The sequence below is a fragment of the Saccopteryx bilineata genome, chromosome 2, assembly GCF_036850765.1.
Source record: "Saccopteryx bilineata isolate mSacBil1 chromosome 2, mSacBil1_pri_phased_curated, whole genome shotgun sequence".
Lineage (NCBI taxonomy): Eukaryota > Metazoa > Chordata > Mammalia > Chiroptera > Emballonuridae > Saccopteryx > Saccopteryx bilineata.
The window spans coordinates 340,787,255-340,811,179 of NC_089491.1; the positions used below are offsets into that span (position 1 = coordinate 340,787,255).

Here is a 23,925-nt window from a genome sequence, read left to right on the forward strand (position 1 = left end):
TAAGATGGAACCTTTGTACTAAGGGGAAAAAAAACACACTATTTTCAGTTTCTTAGAGGTGGTGGTTATTCTAAATTGGTCATCTGAAAATTACCATTAAAATATGTTATCAGCAGAACTAATCTTGAAATTACTTTCTTCTTTTCAGAGCCTTGCAAAGGACCATCGCATGAAACTTATGCAGCAACAGCAGGAAGTGGCTGGACTCTCTAAACAGCTGGAACATGTCATGCATTTTTCTAAATGGGCAGTTTCCAGCGGCAGCAGCACAGCGTTACTTTATAGCAAGCGACTGGTAAGATAGGCCCAGCGTGACTTAGTGCGCCCTCAAAACTCAGAGAAACAGTGGAATTATTGGAATGCTTACAATCCAGAATTGATTATTAGTCTGGCTTCAATGACCTTTCCCTATTTTTCATGTTAAGTGGTAAAAATACAACGGTGGCAAATGTAGGTTAACAGTTGTCAGGGTGCAAAACACAGAGTTTACTCTTGCATTATTACTTATTTCTTGTTGTATTATTTATTTTTATTATTAACCTACTTTGCCCACTCCTGTATTTTGGGTTTTAAAATATGTCATTTTTGGCTGACAGAGAAGCACAGGCCCTTTGTGCATTTCCTGATGGGTGTGTGCGCCGTGATCCAGCTCATGTTCACAGGTTCAAGGCCCCAGTGGTCTTCTTGGGGTTGGGGCGTTGGTGGTGAATGGACAGCCTGCCCTGCCCCAGGTCTGGTTGACAGAGGAGGGGCACCTCAAGGGCCAAGGGGAGCTGAGGATCTGGCCAGTGAAGTGACAGGCCCCAGAGATAAGCCAAGGGCCCACATGGGACAGTGCTAACTCTTGTCTCTCTGCCCAGTGGCTGGCCTCATCAATTCACTCGTCTACCAGCAGGCTCAGGCTAGCAGAAGAGAGCCAGTCTAAGGGAGATGACAGAGTTGTCCCCTCCCCACTGCCCCCCACGTTTCTCCTGTTTCTCTTTGGCCTTGTCATTTTTCCAGCCTTTCTCCCTAGCCTCTACTCCCTGTTTGGAGAGTCCGTTGCAGCCCATGTGGTTAATAAAGTAAGTTGCCCATCGTGCACACAGAGTTGAGGCTTATGATTCATTTTAAACATTTTGGAAGAGTTTCAAAACTGGAATATTTGAAAATCGCTGTATTATGTAACTCTGTTCTCCAGAGTTCTTAAGCTTTGTAAATACAGATACATTTACCCACGTTACCCTTTACATATTATTTTTACACATTTAGAAGTATTTCTCGTCTCAGGAAATTTGAAAATCACAGTTACACAACTCTGTTCCTTAGGGTTCTTGTGCTTTGTAACTAAAGCCATGTTTACTCAGGTTAGACTTCCAATGATGGCTTTTACACGCATAAAAAGTTTTTTAAATGCCTTGCCAGCCTAAAATTTCAGTCTTGGCTTGCTGTTCTTAGTTCATCATTTTGGAATAGCAGAATCATTTCAGAAATTCACTTTTAAGTACATTTTAGTATTTTCACAGTAATTTCTTAGGATTCTTCTTTTATCCTTATGTTATTTAGCAGGAAGGTAAGAGATATTGACAGAAGAGAGACCAGGAAAATAAAATAGTCATTCTCTTTACCGACAGCAGCTATTTCTAGAATATTATTGATTAGGTAACTATAATATTAGGTATAAGTACAATAGTAAAAAGGAATTCTGCAATCCTTTTATTCCATTTCACCATCCCCTCCATCTAATTGATCTTCAGAAACCTTCTTGATATTTCCTGAATGTCTCATTGCCAGTTCCTTACTTCCAATCCTCAGAACATATTGTGCTCTCTTCCCTGGGTCCTGGTACCCTTTCTTAGAATGCCTTTTCTCTCTCCTGATGAACTAATGCTCATCTTTAGGTTCTTCTTTTCCTCTTGGTAGCCTTCAGTGTTGACCAAAAAAGGGTTAGGTTCCCCCTCTCTCTGTTTACAGAACTCTTGTATGTGCCCATTGCACTCGTACTAATTTTTATCTACTGTTATTATAGTTGTGGTTTTTCTATGAAACTCATTAGAAGGTGAGACTTTGTTTATCCAGAGCTTGAAGTATAGGAACTCAATGACAGATTGATGGTAAACAAATAAATAGGGTACTAGATAATATCTCCTGTCAGAAGCTAAAGTATAGACAAAACTTGATGTTAATTTTTATAGGGCTGGAAACTTAGAAACACTAAATTTCTTTTTACTTTTTATTTTAATAGAAAGAAGACAGTTACAGCATTGGCATCTCAAAAATTGTTTTGACATCTTTTATATTAAAAATAAAAATTTTTTTGAACAGCAGCTAAGATTTCAACGTGAAACCTGAGTTTAAGTTCAGATACACCTGAAGGGATTAAGCAATAGATTTAATGACCGTTATTTATCTTCTACACTAGTCAGGCTTTATGATTTCTCAAAATTATTTAAAACATGCATCAGGAGTTTTGACAAGTATAGTGGTTTACATTTTAGACAGGTAATAAAAGTAATGTGACAACAGGAGAGCTCTTGCTTTTTATTGAATGCCAGTAAAATACAACAGAAAAAAATGTTACTTAAGGTAAAAAGCAGAGTTTGGCCAAGTTTGACATTACTTTTAGGCCTTGCCATGATTAAATTAGCAAATAGATACACGCTATCTGAATTTTAAATAAATTCTGTGTCTTGTAGTGCAAAAGAAGGAATTTACAGTACATTACCTCAAGGGAAGAAATGAAAGTGTTTATGCCCATGGGATTTACCGCAAAGTTCCCATTAGTTAAAGTTGACTTTCTTTTAAGGAAGTACTGACAGTTTTGATTTAATTATTTTTCTTGGTAGAGGAGAGCAGGAAAGGGGGGCAGTTAGTGGAGAAGAAAAAGAGCCCAAAGTTTCACATTTGGCTGGGGAAAGTTAAAGCATGTTTATATGTTTGTGGGAGTGGTCTGGTAAAATGGAAAGTTTAGGGAGCGGGAGAGGGGAGAAGATTGCTGAGCAGTGTCTGAGGAGGCAAGGGGTGGGCGGGCTGCCTTTGCAGAAATGGAAGAATGGGTGTTAGCTATAAGCTTGTCTAATTGATCCTTTGTAATAGGAGGGAGCGCTAGTAATGATTGGAGGTGTGTGTGGAAGATCCCTGGCTGTTCCCGTTTTCTTCGTGAAATAGTAAGCAAGACTCAGCTGAGATTGAGAAGGGACATTTGAAAATTAATTTCAAATCAAATCCTGGAGATTTGAAAAGAGAGAAGGAGATTTGGAAGAGTCATTATGGGAGTAGGAAAGTGACAGGACAGATGTCATATAATAGCCCGTCAGCCTCAGGGACCCTTCTGAAGTAAGTCTTATCTAGGGACAAGGTTGAGGAGAGTACAAGAGACTGTGTAACTGGGTATGATGGTGTATGCAAGGCACTGATTATGATGATTGACCCTGGGTTTAAGCTGGATAAGAAGGAATTGAGGAATAAGAAGCTAGGGATAATGGTAAGGTGAGATTGAAGGACAGGGAAATTGTAAGAGCAAAGGCTTATATAGGACCTTTAGGTTTGTAGAAGTACTTCTATCTGTGCAAAGAGGAAGCAAGCTATAAGGAAGGATCATGGATGTTAAAATCACCAAGAATAAATGACAGGAGTCATGGTGAAGGTGGTGATAGAGAAACAGAGGCTAAACTCCTCAAGGACTGAGGGAGGGTGATTAAGTATTCGCTGAGGATGACTTGTGGATGGGGTGGGGGGGGGTCTGATGATGAGACACTCAAAGCACAGCAGCTAGGAGAGCCACCCCGCTCACTAGCAGGCCTAGTTACAGGAAATGTGCTTACATTTCCTGAGCAGAGATTGATTTGTGACTCGTTAGCCACCTAGTCTAAATTCTGAATCCTCCTTTTAAAAGAGTAATTAAAAGAAATGAAAGAGAAAAATGTTCAGATTTTTTATTTTTTTCTGAAGCTGGAAACGGGGAGAGACAGTCAGACAGACTCCCGCATGCGCCCGACTGGGATCCACCTGGCATGCCCACCAGGGGGCAATGCTCTGCCCCTCTGGGGTGTCGCTCTGTTGCGACCAGAGCCACTCTAGCGCCTGAGGCAGAGGCCAAGGAGCCTTCCCCAGCACCCGGGCCATCTTTGCTCCAATGGAGCCTCAGCTGCGGGAGGGGAAGAGAAAGACAGAGAGGAAGAAGAGGGGGAGGGGTGGAGAAGCAAATGGGTGCTTCTCCTGTGTGCCCTGGCCAGGAATCGAACCCGGGACTTCTGCACGCCAGGCCAATGCTCTACCACTGAGCCAACCGGCCAGGGCCCAGATTTTTTATTTTATAAATACTTGTTGCTTCTGTGAAGTTTTATGAATTAAACTGACTTTAACATATCACTATAAGATGCTTTTTAGTTTTATATTCACAGCTTAGCCAACTGAGTTATACCTCAAAATTTTTGACTTTTTGGAAAGAAAAATGTTATGTGTCTATTTTTATAATTTATATTTTATCATTTATTTTGTGTTGGCATATATGCGAGAGACAATTTTTTGTGTGTCTTTACTGAGAGTATAATGAGTTATTTGCCAGAGAAAGATATAGATGCTTAATTGTCTCCTTTCTCCTAGATTACATACCGGTTACGGCACCTCCTTCGAGCAAGGTGTGATGCTTCCCCAGTGACCAACAATACCATCCAATTTCACTGTGATCCTAGTTTCTGGGCTCAAAACATTATCAATTTAGGTAGGTCATTGTGTACATTTTCTCAAGTGCCACTTGATTCTGGAACTCTCAATCATGATGATATGTTACTGAAAACGTATTTCCTTCTACCCTCGAACTATTTTTATTAACTTGATTTAAAGACATGGAATCTTGCTAGTATTTTATTGATATGTGTCTATATATGACACGTGCATCAACATATACACATGGAAATGCAAGGGACAGTGTAAAACATCCTCTTTTGACTTGGAATTAGGAGTTCTGTTTCTTATAGAATCTTGCTTGAACTTTTTATCAGAATGGGTTGATAAAACTCTTGACTTGTGACTCATTGATACAGGATTTTTGATACTTAGAATGTTTTCTGAGAAAACAGTATTTCTTCTATTATTATCGGCTTGCTGACTCTTTAGACCCAGTCAGTCGAAACACCTAATGGTTCATTTGCTTTATCTTGCTAAGGAAAACTACTTGGTTTTTTTTCTTTTGCCTTTTATGTAATAATAATATGTTTTTTTAAATTTCCTAAGTAGAAGTGTTACATGCATTCAGAAAGTTGCCCAAAGTTTAGGTATTTGAGTCCACTTAGCTACCACAAAGGAAGACTGTCCTCTTGGCAACAGCAGGAGCCCAGCCATCTTTGCAGGCAGTTCAGCAGGAAGTTATTATTTTAGCTTTCTTGTTATATTATTTGCCAGAAGGAAAAGTCTTCACTTTTGCCTCCTTTCTTAATATCTCATAGGGAAATTATAGAAACAAATTTGAGAATAACCTACACATTCTTCATCAACTACCAGTATTCCCTTTGATGACAGCATTGGGCTCATCAACTTCATTGCAGAATCATCAAAAGTGGTTGCTCTCTCTGGGTAGGAAAGGAAGAGAGGGCAAGAAAGAGCCAGTACTCTCAGAACACATGAGGACAGGAAGAACTAGGCTTACACAGAGCTCGTCCATACAAGGGAAGAACAGAAAGAATGATGGTAGCATGTCCCTTAAAGAAGAAATGATAAGGTGCCTTTCTGGTCAATGTAGAAGTACATGCAGCCATGTTTATTGATATGTAGTAGGCAACTGGGATCACACAAACTCCCACCTGTATTACCAAAGAGAGGCACCTTAATTAACACAAAACGTGTGTCTATCTCCTAACTCTATCCCACCCTACCAACCCACATTCAACTATACAGAGAACCTATCAAAAAGTTTATATAAGTAGTCATAGCTGTACAAATATATGTACTTATAAGCATGTCACTTACAATACATGTGTAACTACACACATAAATGGATATAGTTTTAGGTAAGTTACATCAGCAGAAAACAAAATAAAAACAGCATCTCTATCTTCAAAATTATCTTTTAATAATAATCTAGTTAAATGATATCTTTTACTATAAAACTTCTCAGAGCTGTTATTTATAGCTCCGTAAATTGTCATTTACAATGAGATTTATATCTTAAATCTTCCAAGTAGATAAGTTTCCCAAACTTGTGTATCCATGGCTTCTGAGAAACATCTTTCATAGTACCAGGGGAAAATACTGATCTAGATGAATCTTCAGTTAATGTTTTGGTGATTTGGGTAAGTTATTCAATCTCTCTGAACCTTAGATCCCTTGTCTGTTAAAAGGAATTTAACAAGAACATACATAGACCTACCACTGTCACTGTGCCTAACACACAGTAAGTATGTAATGAATGATAACCATATTTTTTAAGGATGCATATACTTTGTATATCTAGAACGTTTAATTGAATCTCTACTGTTGCAGAATTAAGCTTTGCCTTATGCTTGCCTCAGACCTATTTGAGGCACCTTTATATCTGTAAGTGTAGTTGGAAGCCACTCAGTGTTCTCTGTGGGAATACTGACAATCATATGCACTGCGAAGGTATAAGGAACTTGAGAAATTACAAGTTATTGATACTAAAGAATCAGAAGTACTTTGTGGGATTGTTTCTAGAACCAGTGTCAGGTTTGCTTGTTTTGTTTTAATGTACAGTAGCAGTTCTCTAAATATAGTCTGAGGCTCCTTCAGGGAATCAGAGAGGCCTCCCCTTTCCAATTACATCTTCATGTATGGCTGGATTTTCTTCCTATTTTTCAATCTAAACAATATATGATGAAAGATAATGCAGAAACAGATATGAAAGTTCAGCTGTTAAACCAGATAGTTCAGCTGTTAAGCCAGACATTTAAAGACATTTTTAAATACAATGTATCTGTAAAGTCATGGTGCACTTTTGACTGGTCACAGGAAAGCAACAAAAGATAGAAATGTGAAATCTGCACCAAATAAAAGGAAAATTCTCCCAGTTTCATACCTATTCAGTGCAGTTCGATGTGGGCTCACGCACAGATTTTTTAGGGCTCCTTAGGTAGCTATCCTGTCTAGCCTCTACAGACTCGTCACTGACTGATGGCCTACCAGAATGGGGTTTCTCCACCAAACTGCCAGTTTCCTTCAACTGCTTATCCCACTGAGTAATGTTATTCCTATGTGGTGGCGCTTCGTTATAAACGCGCCGATATTCACGTTGCACTTTGGTCACGGATTCGAATTTAGCAAGCCACAGAACACACTGAACTTCCCTCTGTACCATCCACATCTCGACTGGCATGGCCATGGGCTGCTCCGCTGTATACACGGTGTTACATCATCATCTGCGCAGGCACACATGCTGCCACATCATCCTACAGAAACTGGGAGGGTTTTCCTTTTATTTGGTGCAGATTTCACATTTCTGTCATCTTTTGTTGCTTTCCTGTGACCGGTCAAAAGTGCACCATGACTTTACGGACACACTGTATATAAAACAGTGCCTATGCCTCACTGTTTTAAGTTATGTTTTTCATAAAAGTGCATTATTATGGGTTATTGTTTTAAATGGATTAGTAAGTAAAAAATTTTTTTTAATTCTCATTTTTAGTTTCTAATATGGTAAATTTGGTTGGCACCCCCATTAACAGAAGCTCTTTGGGGCATTTTATTTTTAAGAGTGTAAAGGGTACCCAAGTGGAAAAGCTCCGTGGCATTCAGAAGTTCAGCAAGACCAACCTTACAAAATGTGGTATTTCCCTACCAGAAAAACTTTAGAACTTAACCTTTTCTCTTTAATTAGGTTCTTTAGTAATCGAAGATAAAGAGAGTCAACCACAAATGCCTAAGCAGAGTCCTGTCATGGAACAGAATTCGCAGCCACAAGGTGGCTTATCTTCAAACCAGTTATCCAAGTTTCCAACACAGATCAGCCTAGCTCAATTACGACTCCAGCATATGCAGCAACAGGTAATGGCTCAGAGGCAACAGGTGCAACGGAGGCCAGCACCTGTGGGTTTACCAAACCCTAGAATGCAGGGGCCCATCCAGCAACCTTCCATCTCTCATCAGGTAAATTTGGAAGCAGGCCTGTCCTAACTTAGATCATTGTAGTACAATTGTGTTCAGCGGCTCTTCAAATAACCAAGACACCATCATCCATGATTTAAATATATGAATTTATAAAAATGTATTGCATTGAGGATCCCTGATTTAACTCCTAGATTTTAGCCCTTCTGAAAAAAAGAATTAATGGTTTATTTAACTGGTACATCAATTTTCATCTTCTCTTCATGGTCTTAATCTTATAACAGGATAAATTATTGCATTCCTAAATATAAATAGTCCGTGCCTGTAATTAATGGGAAAAGTTATGTATGCGTAACTCCTAATTCCTTTCTTAGTGATTTAGAATGACCGATACTCATATTAAGTATATCTTCTCTGTAGTACAATGTTTAAAAAACCACATTGCAACTTGGAAACTAGGGTGAAATGAAATAGAAAAGGGCAGATATATGGTTCATTAGAAATATACCTTTTCAAACTTTATTTCTGAGCGATGGTTTATTTAACTGGTACATCGATTTTCATCTTCTCTTCATGGTCTTAATCTTATAACAGGATAAATTATTGCATTCCTAAATATAAATAGTCCGTGCCTGTAATTAATGGGAAAAGTTATATATGCATAACTCCTAATTCCTTTCTTAGTGATTTAGAATGACCGATACTCATATTAAGTATATCTTCTCTGTAGTACAATGTTTAAAAAACCACATTGCAACTTGGAAACTAGGGTGAAATGAAATAGAAAAGGGCAGAGATGTGGTTCATTAGAAATATACCTTTTCAAACTTTATTTCTGAGTGAGTAGTCCATGAACCATCCTTATTGTCACTATTTATGAAATAGTTGGCTTTTAATCTGATTTTTAAGATAAAATATTTATATATTTTGTTAAATAGTTTAATCAACCTGCTCAGTAAGGTTTAGTAAGGAGTATAAAGTTTAATTCATTCAAATATCCATACTATGTCCTATAAAGGAAACATACCAGTTAATTAGAGGAGAAACATTTACTAGCACTAAGAGGAATGTATAATGTGGGTCTTCATGAAAAAGCAGTTAAAAGGCATAATAGTATTTTTGTAGCAATTTTACAAAACATAGAAATGGTCTTCATAGGACTCTTACTTTAAGCTTGAGTAAAAGTTGTGGGCATATGTAGATCCTGATTCTGTTAAATTGCTTCTTTGAAAGCCTGAGGCAATGTGAGGTTAATGGCTTCCAACAATTTGATTAGAGAGGCATGTCAGATCCAAGGGAATATTAGTATACCCAATTGATTATTCCTCTCAAACTTTGTTGTAACCCAGGTTTTTTAAAGTAACCAGCAATGTAAGATGTCTTTGGTGAGTGTTCCATGGGAAAAGAATTTTGCTCTGTAGGGACTGAGGAGTAATTGTGTTCCTGGCTCTGTAGACGGCAGTGACAGTATAGATAAGACTGTAAAGTTGGGAACGGGGAAGAGGAGTGAGAGAGACAATAATAACTTGTTGAGTTCCTAGTGCTCAGCATTTGCATGATTAATATTTATCTTAAGTGTCTCAAAGATGGTAAAGTGGTTTTTCTTTAATAGTTTATTACCCTGAAAAGGATAAAGTGTCTTTTCAGTAAGAAGTGAGGGACTGAGGCAGTTAATAGATCCTACGTGACTTGGCCATGTCCCCATAAATAGTTATTTATATAAACAATGACAAGACAGAAGTGAACTTTGAGCCTTTGGCTTGTTGATCTCAGAAGTTTGCTTTAGATTTTATTTTTTCTCTCTAGGTTTTACTTCTACATAACCTACATATATAATGTACAATCTCTATTATACAACCTCATTTTCTCACTGAGAAAGTAATTTTTGCATCTTTTGGTCATTACCTCATACATTTGTTCTTTTTCTCTGGACTCTCAATGAGTCCTGAACCTTCTTTGACACTCTCATCTTTCATTTTAAGCTGCCCTCTGCCAAACATTCACTCATACATTTTTCACTTACCAAGTTACAGTCTTCTGTAAATTTTTATGCTGCCCTGCCTACCTACATTCGTGGTTTTCTAGCAGTTTATTTGCATACATATGTGGGGAAATGACTGTCTATAAGCAGGTGCATGTGTGCCCCTGGCTTTGTGGGTATGTTCAGATTATACTCTGCATCTGTTCATAGGGTTCAGGTAAATTTAAAGGACTGCTTCTAAAAGTCACTTACATGATAGCTCCGTTTCTTCTTCCTCTGAAGATTAACCATGTACTCTATATGGTTAAACAGTTGGGTTGAAACTTGTAAAATTTAACCAGTGTCACCCCAATAAACTAAAAAAAAAGTTGGGTGATAGGTTGAATACAGCTACATGACATTGAGGTACAAACTTAGTGGACATTGTGCCTCTCTATTTAGCAATAAACAGCACTCTATTATACTCCAGTGGACAGATCTAAGTTTGTTAGCACTGTCATGTATGTTATTTTTTACATAATTCCTAAGCATGGTTCTTGATCCTGAGGTTTACTGCTGTGGAAATGTTTTCATTTACATGTATATGTTAATTTCCCCAAACAATGGATGGATGTTAGAAGGACATCTGTTATCCTTCATGGTTTTACATAGTTGGGAATGACTGACCTAGAATAAAATCAAAATCTGTGATAATGAAGGTACTTAGAATGAAGATGAGGATAATGATGATAATGTCAATTTCCTTAAGATTTCTATTCCTCTGTTTCCCTTTTTTTTCTTCTGTATCTGGTATATTGACTTTTTTTTAATGCTCACAACTAGTTCCTAACCTTATTTGTTCAGCTTGCTTTCTCTGTCACAGGGCTGTTAGAAATTAACTCAGTCAACTCTCGCAGTTTAGGAAAGGCAGTGAAATCACCTCCCATCCTTCTAGGCTGGAGGTCAGCAGCTATTCCTAACGGGTTTCTCACACAATCTGTTACTGTGGCCTCAGGTGTCTCCTCCCACGGAGCCAGTATGGGTCTGGGTGCAGGCATGGTAGCGGGCTAGGAAGCTTCTACAAGCACCTTGATTCTCCCTTAAGCATTATTTTGGGTGCTTTTCCACTTTTAAAAAATTATAAATTTGAAAGCTTTTCACAATAATTCCCCAACTATTTTCTGTTTGTGTTTCTATGATATAAAACCCTTCAAATCACAAAACTTTAGTAGAAGAATCATCAGTAGTATCACTTCAGGTTTTTTACTTCTGTAAAGTTTTGACATTTTCTTTATTTTTCTATTATCTACCCACAAAATTTCCCTTGGTATTGAAACAGTATTTAAACCTACTTTTCATTGGTTCTGTTACAATTACTAGCCACTCTTGAAAGTTAACTGAGAGTGACCAGTGCTAACTTGAAAGAGAGAGAGGAGCACTGTTTATTACCCAGGAAAGAAAAGTGTATTCCAGAAATTGGAGAAGAAAACGAAGATAGGGGCATATGCTTTATAGCTATCTGCCCTCACAGTGTCAAAGTTTAAGGTATTGCTTCAGCTTCATAAATTCCACATTTATTGTCTTCTCGTGACTGTGGGAATTAATAGTTAATTCTTAAACAGTTAAAATAGCCTGAAAGTAAGTATTTGCATTAAGTTGCCAACCATAGAGATAGAGAATTGGATAGTCAAGATGAAACTGACATATAAGATTACCTTTTTCTAGAACACTGGTTTCAATTTCCAGGGCTAGCTTTTATGAGCAGAGCAAGCCTCCGTTCCCAGCCCTTGCCCTATCCTGTTATCAACCCATGTTACCCTTGAAGCATTTCCTTTCAAATCTGTTTTCTTTTGGGGAAACTCATCTGCTAAGCTGTAGTCAGTATCTTAACCCCCAGCTAAACACCTGAACGCATTCTGGTAATGCTACGGCTAACTAGGTTTAGAGAAAAGCTGTGTGGCTTTTTCAAGTTTATTTCAGCTTTCTAATTTTTAGTGTCCTTATCTGCACTATGAGGGAGGGTAATAATGAGATAACACATGTCAAATGCTGATCACATGACTGGCGTATACTTTTTTGCAGGAAGATCTAAAACTCATTTCTTTTTAAATGTTATGTAATATCAACTGTTTTCATTATTAATGATTTACTGGTTAAAAGTGCAGACCTTGGAGCCCAAGTTCTTGAATTCATATCTCAGCTCTGTTCCATACTATGTTTGTAAATCTTTGACAAGTTGCTTAAATTCTCCATACCTCACAGGATTGTTGTAAATATTAAATGAGTTAACACATAAAACACTTAAAGCAGTACCTGGCATGTAATACATAAATATTAGCAATTATTATTTTACCACCACATTATTTGCAAAGTTTGAAGAAGATAATTCTTTGCAAAAGATAATCATCAGGGACTTAGAAAGATACTACTAAAGACAAGTTTTCCCTACTTCTCCACGTGCCTTAGGCCCAATCCTGGTATAACCTACTTACAATTGGAATCCCCTTGACCAAGAGGAGTTTTATTAAAACTCCTTTTCTTTAAATTGCTTCTACACATTCCGGAAGGCTGTCTCCTTTCCCTGTACTCTTGTTGTAAATATTAATAAATGATTTATCTGTGGTACAGTTGCAGTCTTTCTGGAAAAGTTATAAAACAGAATTCTCTCTAATTTCTCTTTCAGGATATGATTGTCAATGGCTTGCTTTAACTTCTTTTTTTCAGCAGCCCCCTCCACGTTTGATAAATTTTCAAAATCACAGCCCCAAACCCAATGGACCAGTTCTTCCTCCTCATCCTCAACAGCTGAGATACCCACCAACCCAGAATATACCACGGCAGCCAGTAAAGCCCAACCCTCTGCAGATGGCTTTCTTGGCTCAACAGGCCATTAAACAGGTATATATATATATATTCACTTTTCCTCAGTTGCTTACTCTGCTTCTCTCTACTTCGAGATGACATTGGATTTATAGATAAAGTAACAATTATGAACAGCAAGAGCACCCTGGTCTGACCAGGTGGTGGCGCAGTGGATAGAGCTTCAGACTGGGACACAGAGGATCCAGGTTCGACCCCAAGGTCACCAGCTTGAGCGCAGCTAATCGGCTTTGAGCAAGGCTCACCAGCTTGAGCCCAAGTTTGCTGGCTTGAGCAAGGGGTCACTCGGTCTGCTATAGTCCTCCGGTCAAGGCACATATGAGAAATCAATTGATGGACAACTAAGGAACCACAACAAAGAATTGATGTTTCTCATCTCTCTCCCTTCCTGTCTGTCTGTCCCTATCTCTGACTCTGTCTGCCACAAAAAAAAAAAAAAGAGCACCCTGGCTGGTTTGCTCAGGCAGGTAAGAGCTACTGTTTCCTCCACCACCAGCATAGGTTCCAGCTTTATCAAATGAAGTAATTTGCTATTTGTCCATCTGCTTTCCAGCTTCCAAAACGTGGTTTCTGTCTTCTGCTTTGTCTTTATGAGTCAATGCCTTTTTAAATTATTTTCATTGATTTAAGGGGTGGAGGGAGAAAGAGAGAAGCATCAACTCATTGTTTCACTTAGCTGTGCTCTCATTGGTTGCTTTTCATACGTGTCCTGACCAGGGATTGAACTTATGACTTCTGCACACTGTGATGATACTCTATCCACTGATCCACCCAACCAGGGCCAAGGCCTTTGAACTGTCAGTTTCAGATATATCAGGTAGGGACAGAAGAAAATGTATGTTTTCAGCCTTCCATCTTTAATCTGGAGGTTGCTGTGCATGTTCTTATATTTCTTTTTCAGTATGTGTAAGCTTTCTAAGATTGGTTCTGTGGTTATCTGGGGTATACTAACTGCCATCTTCTGGTAAAAACCAGTGCTTTTTATCTTTGGACAGGGTTATTGAAAGTCACATATACCTGTGCCCTCTCCCTTTTCCATTGAAATCACAATTAAATTCAAATAGAATGTGCCTTCTACTTTGTTTTGTGTCTGGAACAGGGATTAGGCAGACATTTGATGTCTTGGTCTCTATTTCTTTCCACTGTAGTGGCAGATCAGCAGTGGGCAGGCCCCACCGTCGACGGCCAATAGCACGTCCTCCACTCCGTCCAGCCCCACCATCACCAGCGCCGCGGGATACGATGGAAAGACGTTTGGTTCACCTATGATTGATTTGAGTTCACCAGTGGGAGGGACTTATAATCTCCCTTCTCTTCCAGATGTAAGTAAACAGAAAATTTATAATAAGAATCTGTTTCAAAAATTGTATGTAGCCTGACCAGGCAATGACGCAGTGGATAGAGCGTCAGACTGGGATGCAGAGGACCCAGGTTCGAGACCCCGAGGTCGCCAGCTTGACTGTGGGCTCATCTGGTTTGAGTAAAAAAGCCCACCAACTTGAACCCAAGGTCGCTGGCTCCAGCAAGGGATTACTCGGTCTGCTGAAGGCCCATGGTCTAGGCACATATGAGAAAGCAATCAATGAACAACTAGGGTGTTGCAACACGCAATGAAAAACTAATGATTGATGCTTCTCATCTCTCTCCATTCCTGTCTGTCTGCCCCTGTCTATCCTCATCTGACTCACTCTCTGTCTCTGTAAAAAAATAAATAAAATTAAACAATTCAGCCTTTAAAAAAAAAATTGTATGTGAACTTGGATTTTGTAAAAGGCATGGCTTTGTTGGATATAGGTTATGTGTGTTTGTTTTAGAAGTTATTCAGCCCCTTTAGAAATATAACAGCAGGAATCTGTGAGGGGTCAGTTTTGTCCTACCATGTGGTCGTAATGCACTAGGTGACGTTGGTGTTCTGGAAGTGTGCTGTGTGTGTACGGACTTGCTTCATCTATCTTGTGTACACCAAAGCCTTGCTTCTCAAAGTGTGGGCCAAGGACAGCTGTCTCTACACCTTCAGAGGCTCCACTAGATCCTCCCCTGTAAGGCAAGATTTTCTTCATATCCTTGACCAAAACCACACATCAAAACAGATTTAGTGCAAAAGGAGATAGAAGAATCCAGTTGGCTGGTATTAAGCAAGATGATAAAGGAATTTGCAAAAGATGTGAAATTGTGCTATTTTTCTCACCAGGGTTCTTTTTTTTATTATTATTTTGGCTATATTTTGTTATTTGTAAGTAAATGAAGCATTAAAAAACTATTTGCTTTACATTTTAAGGGTGTGAATGACACATAATATTCCTTTCTCTTGGCACCTGATTTCTGAAATAGTGTGTCCTTGGTATATTTACTAACATAAAACATTAAAAAAAAAGTAAAAGCTTTTTAATGATTGTGGGGAAAATATGCATCAGACCCCAGATAAATTTTATGTAGTATTACTTGATAATAAACTTAATGTTCTCTTATAAATTTAAAGTAGCTTTTTAACTTGCAAGGTGTGGATACCATGAAATAATTTCAATTTTTTTTATATATATAAGATTGACTGTTCAAGTACAATTATGCTGGACAATATTGTGAGGAAAGATACTAGTGTAGATCATGGCCAGCCAAGACCACCCTCAAACAGAACTGTTCAGTCACCCAATTCATCAGTGCCATCGCCAGGCCTTGCAGGTAAAGTGGGCTTCTTTTGATTTTGTGACTGTTTTTCTAGCTTGTAATAAAAAAAAAAAAATCCCTCTTCCTTTTTTTGTTGGATGATTTAAAAGGGTCTGAGTATTTGGTACTATTTAAAATTAATATACAGTACTTTCAAAGTGGAAATCAAAGGTTAAACCTCCGTACCTTTTCACTGTCAATATAACTTAAAGTATAGGCATTGTATACTCCCAGGAGGAAATAAATTAGTATTATACTTTATCTTTGATAAGTTGGCTGTGATGTGGTGTCTTTTAGGATGTAATTTGCCTAAGGTCAGAATTTATCAGTGATAATCACTGTTTTGGTGGTTTGTTTGGTGTTTGTGTTTCAGGATTTTTAACCTACCTGCTCATTTCCTTCAAGAGATAAACAATCTACTAGGACTCCCGAGACTATGGTTAAACAGGGGCCTTAGACCAAAATAAGGAAAGAGGAGAATTTCTTCAGTCATTCACCAGCCACATAAACATAAGGCAGTTACACAGCTTAAAAGGAAATCTCATTAAAAACATAGACAAACTTCAAATGGGAAGGAAATTATTGACAAAATAGTTCAGAGACTATTTGATTATATAACAAGTTTATTCAAATAAATGAGAGTACTGAGGATATAAGTAGATAATTCCCTAGAGAGGAAATACCCACAGCCAGTAAAATTGGGTCAGTCACACTAGTAGTCATTTAAAAAATTGAAACGATATAATTTCTAACTATTGAATTAGCAAAGCTTTAAAAAATGAAAATTCTCATTGATAAGTGAAGTATTGTGATATGTAGCTGGTTGGGAGTGTGACCTGACAAAACCATTTCTGGAAACCATTTTGGCAATGTTGGCAAAGCTAACTGATACCCATTTCTGACTCTTTGCCAGGCGCTGAACAAAGTACTTTACATGCACCGCCTGGTAGAGTGTTTGTTTCAGTGTCTTCTGTTAAGTGGTCTCCAGTGGCTTTCCTTCTTAGACTCCTTTTATATCATCCCTGACCACTTTTTATTGTCTTCTGTAGTTTTCACTGGCACCAGTGTCCTCAACAAGAGCCTACTTTGGTCACTCTCACACAGGGGACATTTGGCAATGTTTGGAGACATTTTTTATTATTATACCCCTGAGGGGGAAGTATGGAGAGATGCTACTGATATCTATTAACTGGTAGGGCCAAGGATGCTGCTAAACATCCTATAATGCACAAACAGCCCCCCCAAACACACACACATACAACAAAGAATTATCTGGCCCAAAACGTCAATAGTGTTGAGTTTCTACAGCCCTGCTAGTCTAAGGGGGCTCAGGTTGTGCTAGGAGTTCAGCAACTACTTACGTTTTATATACTTTCATTATGTGTTCCAGTTGCAATGCAGTGTGACGTAAGCACATTCAAGAGGAATTAAGTACATAATTTTTCATTCCTTTTATGATGTGTATGATTTCCTCCTCTGCAGGACCTGTTACTATGACTAGCGTACACCCGCCAATACGGTCACCTAGTGCCTCCAGCGTTGGGAGTAGGGGAAGGTGAGCTGACTTAACCTTATTCTCTCGATAGAAAATCTTTAATTTTTCTTTTGTCCCAGTGCTCAACATGCTTTGGTAGTCAACACACTTTGAGCCACTTTTTAAATTTTTTACTTTTAAGTTAAAATAATTTAATAATTTTTATATAAAGTTAATAAGTTAATGGGTTAGGTAAGTTATTATTTTAGCCTTAAAGATACAAATATATTTGTGTTTATGTTGAAAATAAGACGTTTGATTTTATCACAATAGCAAGGGAAAAATGAGGGTAGGCGGGTATAACACACTGTACTAAGTGGGCACACACACAAATACAAACTTTGGGAAAAGAAACAATAATTTTATGCTAATTTCAGTATTCTCTGAATTTTCTAATGACCAAACATTGATTTTGCTTTAAAATAAATTTGCATTTGTTGAAATTCTATTTTAACTTATTGCTTTGGTCGTCTGTTCATTATGCTGCAGATTTCTCCTAGAGAGTGAGCCCGGGTCTTACTTTCCCATCACAGGGAAGAAGCATTCTCTGAAGGGAGAAAGTTGGGTTTGGTCCCATCAGAACATAGCAGCTGTCTGTACAAGTTTTTTGTCTCACTACTTTTTTTTAAATAGCAGGACATCAATAAATTATGTCTCTGGTTAATTGTCTTCACATTTTGTGACAGTACATCATTAATGTGAGCCTAGAGTTCTCTTTGTCACTGACTAGAGAGGGCAATGGGAAAGCCTAAAAAAGATGCGAGTTCTAAGAGGCTAAGTCCGGCTTCCCAATTTTAGAGCCTCTGTATATCGAAGTCAGTTTTCCTTTAATTCATATATTAAATTTATTTAAACGTCTTTTCAGGTGTACAGTATAACTATTTAGAGAAGTTGACAATAAAGAACATTTTTAACACATAAGTGAAACTTGTATATAGCAGTTGCATTTAAGTCACATATTATTAATTACTGATGTAACACTTACCATTGCTGTGAAGATTTGGCATTATTCTGAAAGCTATTATACTTTATTTTGAGATACGTAAGGTAGCATTCTTAGGTATTTTTTAATTTTGTTCTTTCTCTCTTTTACTTACAGCTCTGGCTCTTCCAGCAAACCAGCAGGAGCAGATTCGACACACAAAGTCCCAGTGGTCATGTTGGAGCCAATCCGAATAAAACAAGAAAACAGTGGGCCACCTGAAAATTATGATTTTCCTGTTGTTATAGTGAAACAAGAATCAGATGAAGAATCTAGGCCTCAAAATGTAATTATGTCAATGATTGCAATGCTATCCCTATTCAGGGGATAGGGTGAGAAAAACTTTTATACAGTTCACAGAAGGTTTAAAAATTTTTTTTCAAAGCAGGAAAGTAGTCAACTTACAGTTTAAAAATAGTAAATTAAAACAAAAAGATGGAAAGCAGGGAGAAGAATTTGAAAAAATAGTCTCAAATAAGGATGTTGGGCATTTGAAAGAGAGAACAGAGTACAACACATGTATGATAACTGCTAAAGAAATAATATCAGGAAACTTCATGTAGCTAAAAGGCATGAGCACCTGAACAGAAAGGGCCTGCAAGTTCCAAACGATAAGCAAGAAGATTGTTCATCGTGCGTACAGATTAAACATTTTTAGACATATATGCAAGATCACAAAAAGTTTAATTTCCCTGTACTCGTGCTCAGGAAGATATTTGAAAATAGGATTCACCAAAAATAGAATAAACCAAGAACGAGGAAGACTTAAGAGCCCAAAGATGGGATCTGACACAGAAAAGAGGCAAAGAGAAGAGTAGTCCCCAGTACAGCAGCTCCTCTGTACCCATAGGGGGACAGAAGACTCCACAGGAATGTCTATAGGGCAGAAAAAGGTTTTGAGAGCGTTGAGAAGCATTTTATAACACTGTTGGAGATGGTGAGGATGACTTAGTGATTTTAAATTTTCACCATCCCAGGCTCCAACATGAAATTTTGACTCATCTTAAAGTTACTGGTGGCTCTATGAATGATTTCTTAAAAATCTACACTAGGAATGTTCTGTGTCTATGTATACTTTGAATTAACAGGACCAATAAGATGTACTTACAGTTCATATGGTTGGCTTCTATAGTATCCACCTATTCTCCCATTTCTGTAACCATCAGCAAATTCAAAGGATTTTCCTCTCTTATTCACACCCCTGTACTTCTGGTATTCTATTCTGTTGGAGTCTTTCCATAGAGGTCATGTCTTCTTTACCATTAGAGACTCAGCAGTTCGCAGTAAATATATTCTGTTGTCTTGCATATTTACATAGTCCTTTGAAGTGACCGGGTGCCCACGAGAGAGCAGTCTTTGGTCTAAATTGCAGTAGTGCTAATAAAGAATACCAGCTTTAAGAAATACGTGCTCTTACTTCCTTCCATTGCAGACCAACTATCCAAGGAGCATCCTCACCTCCCTGCTCTTAAACAGCAGTCAGAGCTCTGCGTCTGAGGAGTCTGTGCTAAGATCAGATGCCCCTGATAGCACAGGAGACCAGCCCGGACTGCAGCAGGATAGCTCCTCCAATGGGAAGCCTGAGTGGCCAGACGCCTCCCAGAAGTCACCCCTCCATGTTGGAGAGACGAGGAAAGAGGAGGACCCCAATGAGGACTGGTGTGCAGTCTGTCAGAACGGAGGGGAACTCCTATGCTGTGAGAAGTGTCCCAAAGTGTTCCATCTTTCTTGCCATGTGCCCACTCTGGCCAATTTTCCAAGGTAAGATCACACTTACTTCCCCTCCCCACATTCTTTCACTATAAACAATAAAAGCAAGAAATGTTGACAGTTACTGTAACAAAACCTTGGTAAAAATTTAAAGGTCCACTTGGCACATGTGTGTACCCCAAAACCTATAATGTAGGGTTTCCTTCCCATACCCTGCCTCTAATTCCTTGTGCTTCTCTCAGAAACCTGGTCTGTTATGAAAGAGAAAAAACAAACTTCAATTTTACAAGGGGTTGCCATAAAGAACAATGGCCCTTATGCTCAGCTGCTACTGTTGCATCTGACTGGGAAGGCATTGACATTTACAAATATCTCAAGTAAATTCTCACAGTCCCTTTGAGATGATGTTGATGATGATGAAGATGAAGAAGAAATATTGAGCTAATCTCTCAGTTCTTCAAAAGCTATACTATTTAAAATTTCATTGCAAACAGTTGCAAAATAGTGCCAAGAACATTTCTTTTTCTTGAATCGTGGGGTAAATACCAGTGATGCATTGCATCAGCCATAGATGAGCGTAACATGTCTGTTTAAGTCTTGTTTTGTATATGTATTTCTTACCATCTTGGCTAGACTTACATTTCCCACTTAGGCCCCCATTGCCTCTACTGTTCAGCTCTCGGCATGGTGCTGTGTACATAGTAGACATACGGTGAATGCTCACTGATCAAATTCATGCCAAATAAATAATTCTGTATCATGCATGGAGGAGGTGGGAAAGGGATATGGTGAAGAGAGAAACAATGCATTAGGAACTCAAACCCTTTATCCCCCAACAGTGGAGAGTGGATCTGCACTTTCTGCCGAGACTTATCTAAACCAGAAGTTGAATATGATTGTGATGCTCCCAGTCACAACTCAGAAAAAAAGAAAACTGAAGGCCTTGGTAAATTAACACCAATAGATAAAAGGGTAAGTTTCTGAGCATTTCCAATCTAAATGTTCATCAATGTTTCTATTGTAAGATCCATTATGTAATGTAGAGTTGGTTTTCATCAAAGAAGTATATATTCAACCAAGTTTTCTATCAACTCTTCTTTATTTCCACAAAAGTATAGGAATCTTAACTAATATATTTAAAGGCAGACTATAACATTTTTAGTTAAAAATACACCACAGTGCTACATAGACATGTTGTAGAAGTTTAAAGTGCTGTCCTTGAACAAGGTAGAAGGCGTGTATCCTTGATGTGGCCAGTGCTCTTAAATTTGGTCTACCTTTAGTAAATTTGTTTTTTATTTCTATGTCAGACAGGTTTTCTTCTCCAGAAATTGTTAATAAACGGGTTTTCTATTTACTTTACCTGGCAATAATTCCAGTCTTTCACCCAGTGGTACTAGGTTTATACCTCAAAGCCAGCTAAAATATGAACTGTAATTAACATTTAAACCTACTAAATCAACACTTCTGTATTACTGTAGAAGCCTCTGTGCTCAGTGATTAAGGAGGACAACGAGTATGAAAGTTGTCATGCGAGAAGAGACCAGACTCGCTCTGCGGTGCTCCGGTGTTCACTGCGGGAAGCCCATAAGCAGGGAGGTGGCAGGGTGCAGGATCGCACCCTGCCCCCAGACAGGAGCCTTAGGGCTGGACACACCAGAGAAGGGCTCCACCTTGGAGTTCTTCCTTTATTGGCTGCTAATAATTCTATACACACATTGGAGAGAGAAGGGGAAATTATTTTTAAAGAGCTTCAAATGGGTGTCTATGATACTACTTCTGTTCCTATAATTACATGACTGCCTTTATATATCACATAAACCCCATACTGTTAAACAGTACAGTTCAGTAAGTGATTGGGAAGGAGATCAAAACTCCAAGTATTACTACTTTTCTTGTATTCAACTGGTTTTAATCTCTTTTCTGGTACTTTGAGACCCATGACATTGTAATAAATAAGCTGTGACTTTATTTTTTATTTTTTGCTTAGAAGTGTGAACGTCTGCTATTATTTCTTTATTGCCATGAAATGAGCCTGGCTTTTCAAGACCCAGTTCCTCTAACTGTAAGTATTAATGTCATTTTGTGCATTTTTACACACTGGAATGATTTTTCTGAAACTTGATTTATGAGGATCTAGTTTCTGTACCATTTTTCAGTAGTTAGTTTCTTAGATCAATGTAGTCTTAAAGCTTATTCATGCATATGGAAAGCTTTGATCTTAAATATATTTTAATGTTTATAAACTGGACCAAAACTTCTGCTCATTTTTCATATATTGTTCTCATCTCATGTATTTTACCTACTAGTTTCTGTAATGTCTGTCAGTTGTCTCTTTCCCAGGAGATTTAGACATGTCTCCTAAACTGTTTGGGAAAAAACTTTCCATTTGAGATTAAGACCCCAAAATACTCTGTACACATTTTGATTTATGTGTCCAGACTTCAAATATTAGGTAGACTTAAATCATAGAGGAAGGTGCGTGTGCATGTGTGTTACCCATTGGCTTTTAAAAGGTTTATAGTGAAAGTTTGATAAGACTTAAATGCATAATTTTAGAGTCTAAAAGTACTACTCAAAATACATTTTTTTCTCTGATGTCCAAAATTCCTTTAAAAGTTCTAAAGTTCGATAAATTTTAAAATTTTAATTGAAGACTGTCAAAGGAAACTAGCTTATTAAATATATTCAGCTGATAAACAATGAACTTTTCTCTTAAGAACAGGATTTGAGAAGTTGAGGTCAGAAAAGGAAATAAATACTTTCAGGGGAATGACCTTTTGTGCCCCAAAGAGACAGGGCAAGAAAAGAGGGTTTCAACCAGTGAAATCTTTTTTTTTTTTTTTTAATAAAGATTTTATTTATTCATTATAGAGAAGGGAGAGAGAGAGAGAGAGAGAGAGAAGGGGGGAGGAGCAGAAAGCATCAAACTCCCATATGTGCCTTGACCAGGCAAGCCCAGGGTTTTGAACCGGCAACCTTAGCATTTCCAGGTTGACACTTTATCCACTGTGCCACCACAGGTCAGGCCCCAGTGAAATCTTTATCCACTTAAAATTTAACCTAGAACTTGGTGTTATTTATGATCTTGGCTTATAGTTACATTTGGTATTACTAACACAGTAGCAACAAAAAAGCTCCCTTTTTCTTAATATATAACATCTCATTCAGTGTTTACAAAAAACTGAGGTTGGTAGGACTATCCCTACTTGATAGAGGAGGTCTAATGAGGTAAGTAACTGAGTAGCAAGCTGGAGATCAAACCTGATTTGCAGTAACTGTGCAGCAAAAACATGTCAAATTCTATTAAGAATAATACTTTTTCTAGTAATTGGTTTTTGTTTAATAGTGAAAAAGGATTATAGAGAGAGTTTAGGAGAGAAAAATGTGAATGTTGCTGCTTGGGTTTCCCAATAATGACAAAATAGTGCAATCTGACTCTTATGCTACCACTTGTAGAATTTATTTAGGACCAGGTGGAATTTAGTTATTTGTATTATAGTATCTCATTTATTTTGAAAGGTGCCTGATTATTACAAAATAATTAAAAATCCAATGGACTTGTCAACTATCAAGAAAAGACTACAAGAAGATTATTTCATGTATACAAAACCTGAAGATTTTGTAGCTGATTTTAGATTGATCTTTCAAAACTGTGCTGAATTCAATGAGGTGAGGTGGGGAGGGGAGATGAACAGCAATATTGAAAGTAATAGTCACCCATACCTTATTAACAAATTATTATTTATGCTAGCTTGACTTTATCCTAAAGTTCAAATCTGTTGGAATGATAGCTGACAACTTGGAAACAATTTAGAAAATAACTGTATCTAACCTAGAAGCATTTTTTGTCATTCCCATTTTTATTTCTTAGAATACAGCACTTCCATACTTTAGTCTTTTTGATGTTGATCTTGAAATAATTAAGGATGTGGTCTAAGTAGCTCTTATTTTTAATTTTTCTCATTGGTCAGTTTATCTGAGTTTCTGTCAGACTTGAGTCTTTTGTTCATGGTTTGTTCTACATATTGGTTACTCATTGCAGTGTTCCACGTTTCATTCGTTCCAAAAATACCTGTTATAATAATACAGATTCTGGCATCTTTTTTGTCTCTCTTTGGTATTCCAGTCCTACCACTGTTACACCCTTCTAGAGTA

The 23,925-nt window shown here is 37.8% G+C and overlaps 1 protein-coding gene across 6 annotated transcripts in view; it reads left to right on the forward strand.

Moving 5' to 3' along the window:
* Positions 1-23,925, forward strand: part of TRIM24 (tripartite motif containing 24) — a 93,604-nt gene that overhangs the window by 68,373 nt on the left and 1,306 nt on the right. Inside the window, exons 7-19 of one of the 6 annotated variants that reach the window (XM_066262383.1) lie at positions 149-295; positions 4,585-4,702; positions 6,299-6,370; positions 7,811-8,079; positions 12,725-12,895; positions 14,026-14,199; positions 15,421-15,556; positions 17,024-17,096; positions 18,175-18,343; positions 19,490-19,818; positions 20,607-20,739; positions 21,758-21,832; positions 23,290-23,439. In XM_066262383.1, coding sequence (XP_066118480.1) covers positions 149-295; positions 4,585-4,702; positions 6,299-6,370; positions 7,811-8,079; positions 12,725-12,895; positions 14,026-14,199; positions 15,421-15,556; positions 17,024-17,096; positions 18,175-18,343; positions 19,490-19,818; positions 20,607-20,739; positions 21,758-21,832; positions 23,290-23,439 — 2,016 coding nt within the window. Of the gene's footprint in view, positions 1-148; positions 296-4,584; positions 4,703-6,298; positions 6,371-7,810; positions 8,080-12,721; positions 12,896-14,025; positions 14,200-15,420; positions 15,557-17,023; positions 17,097-18,174; positions 18,344-19,489; positions 19,819-20,606; positions 20,740-21,757; positions 21,833-23,289; positions 23,440-23,925 lie in introns of all 6 variants that reach the window. The other 5 variants (XM_066262385.1, XM_066262386.1, XM_066262382.1 and 2 more) reach the window with 5 other exon arrangements.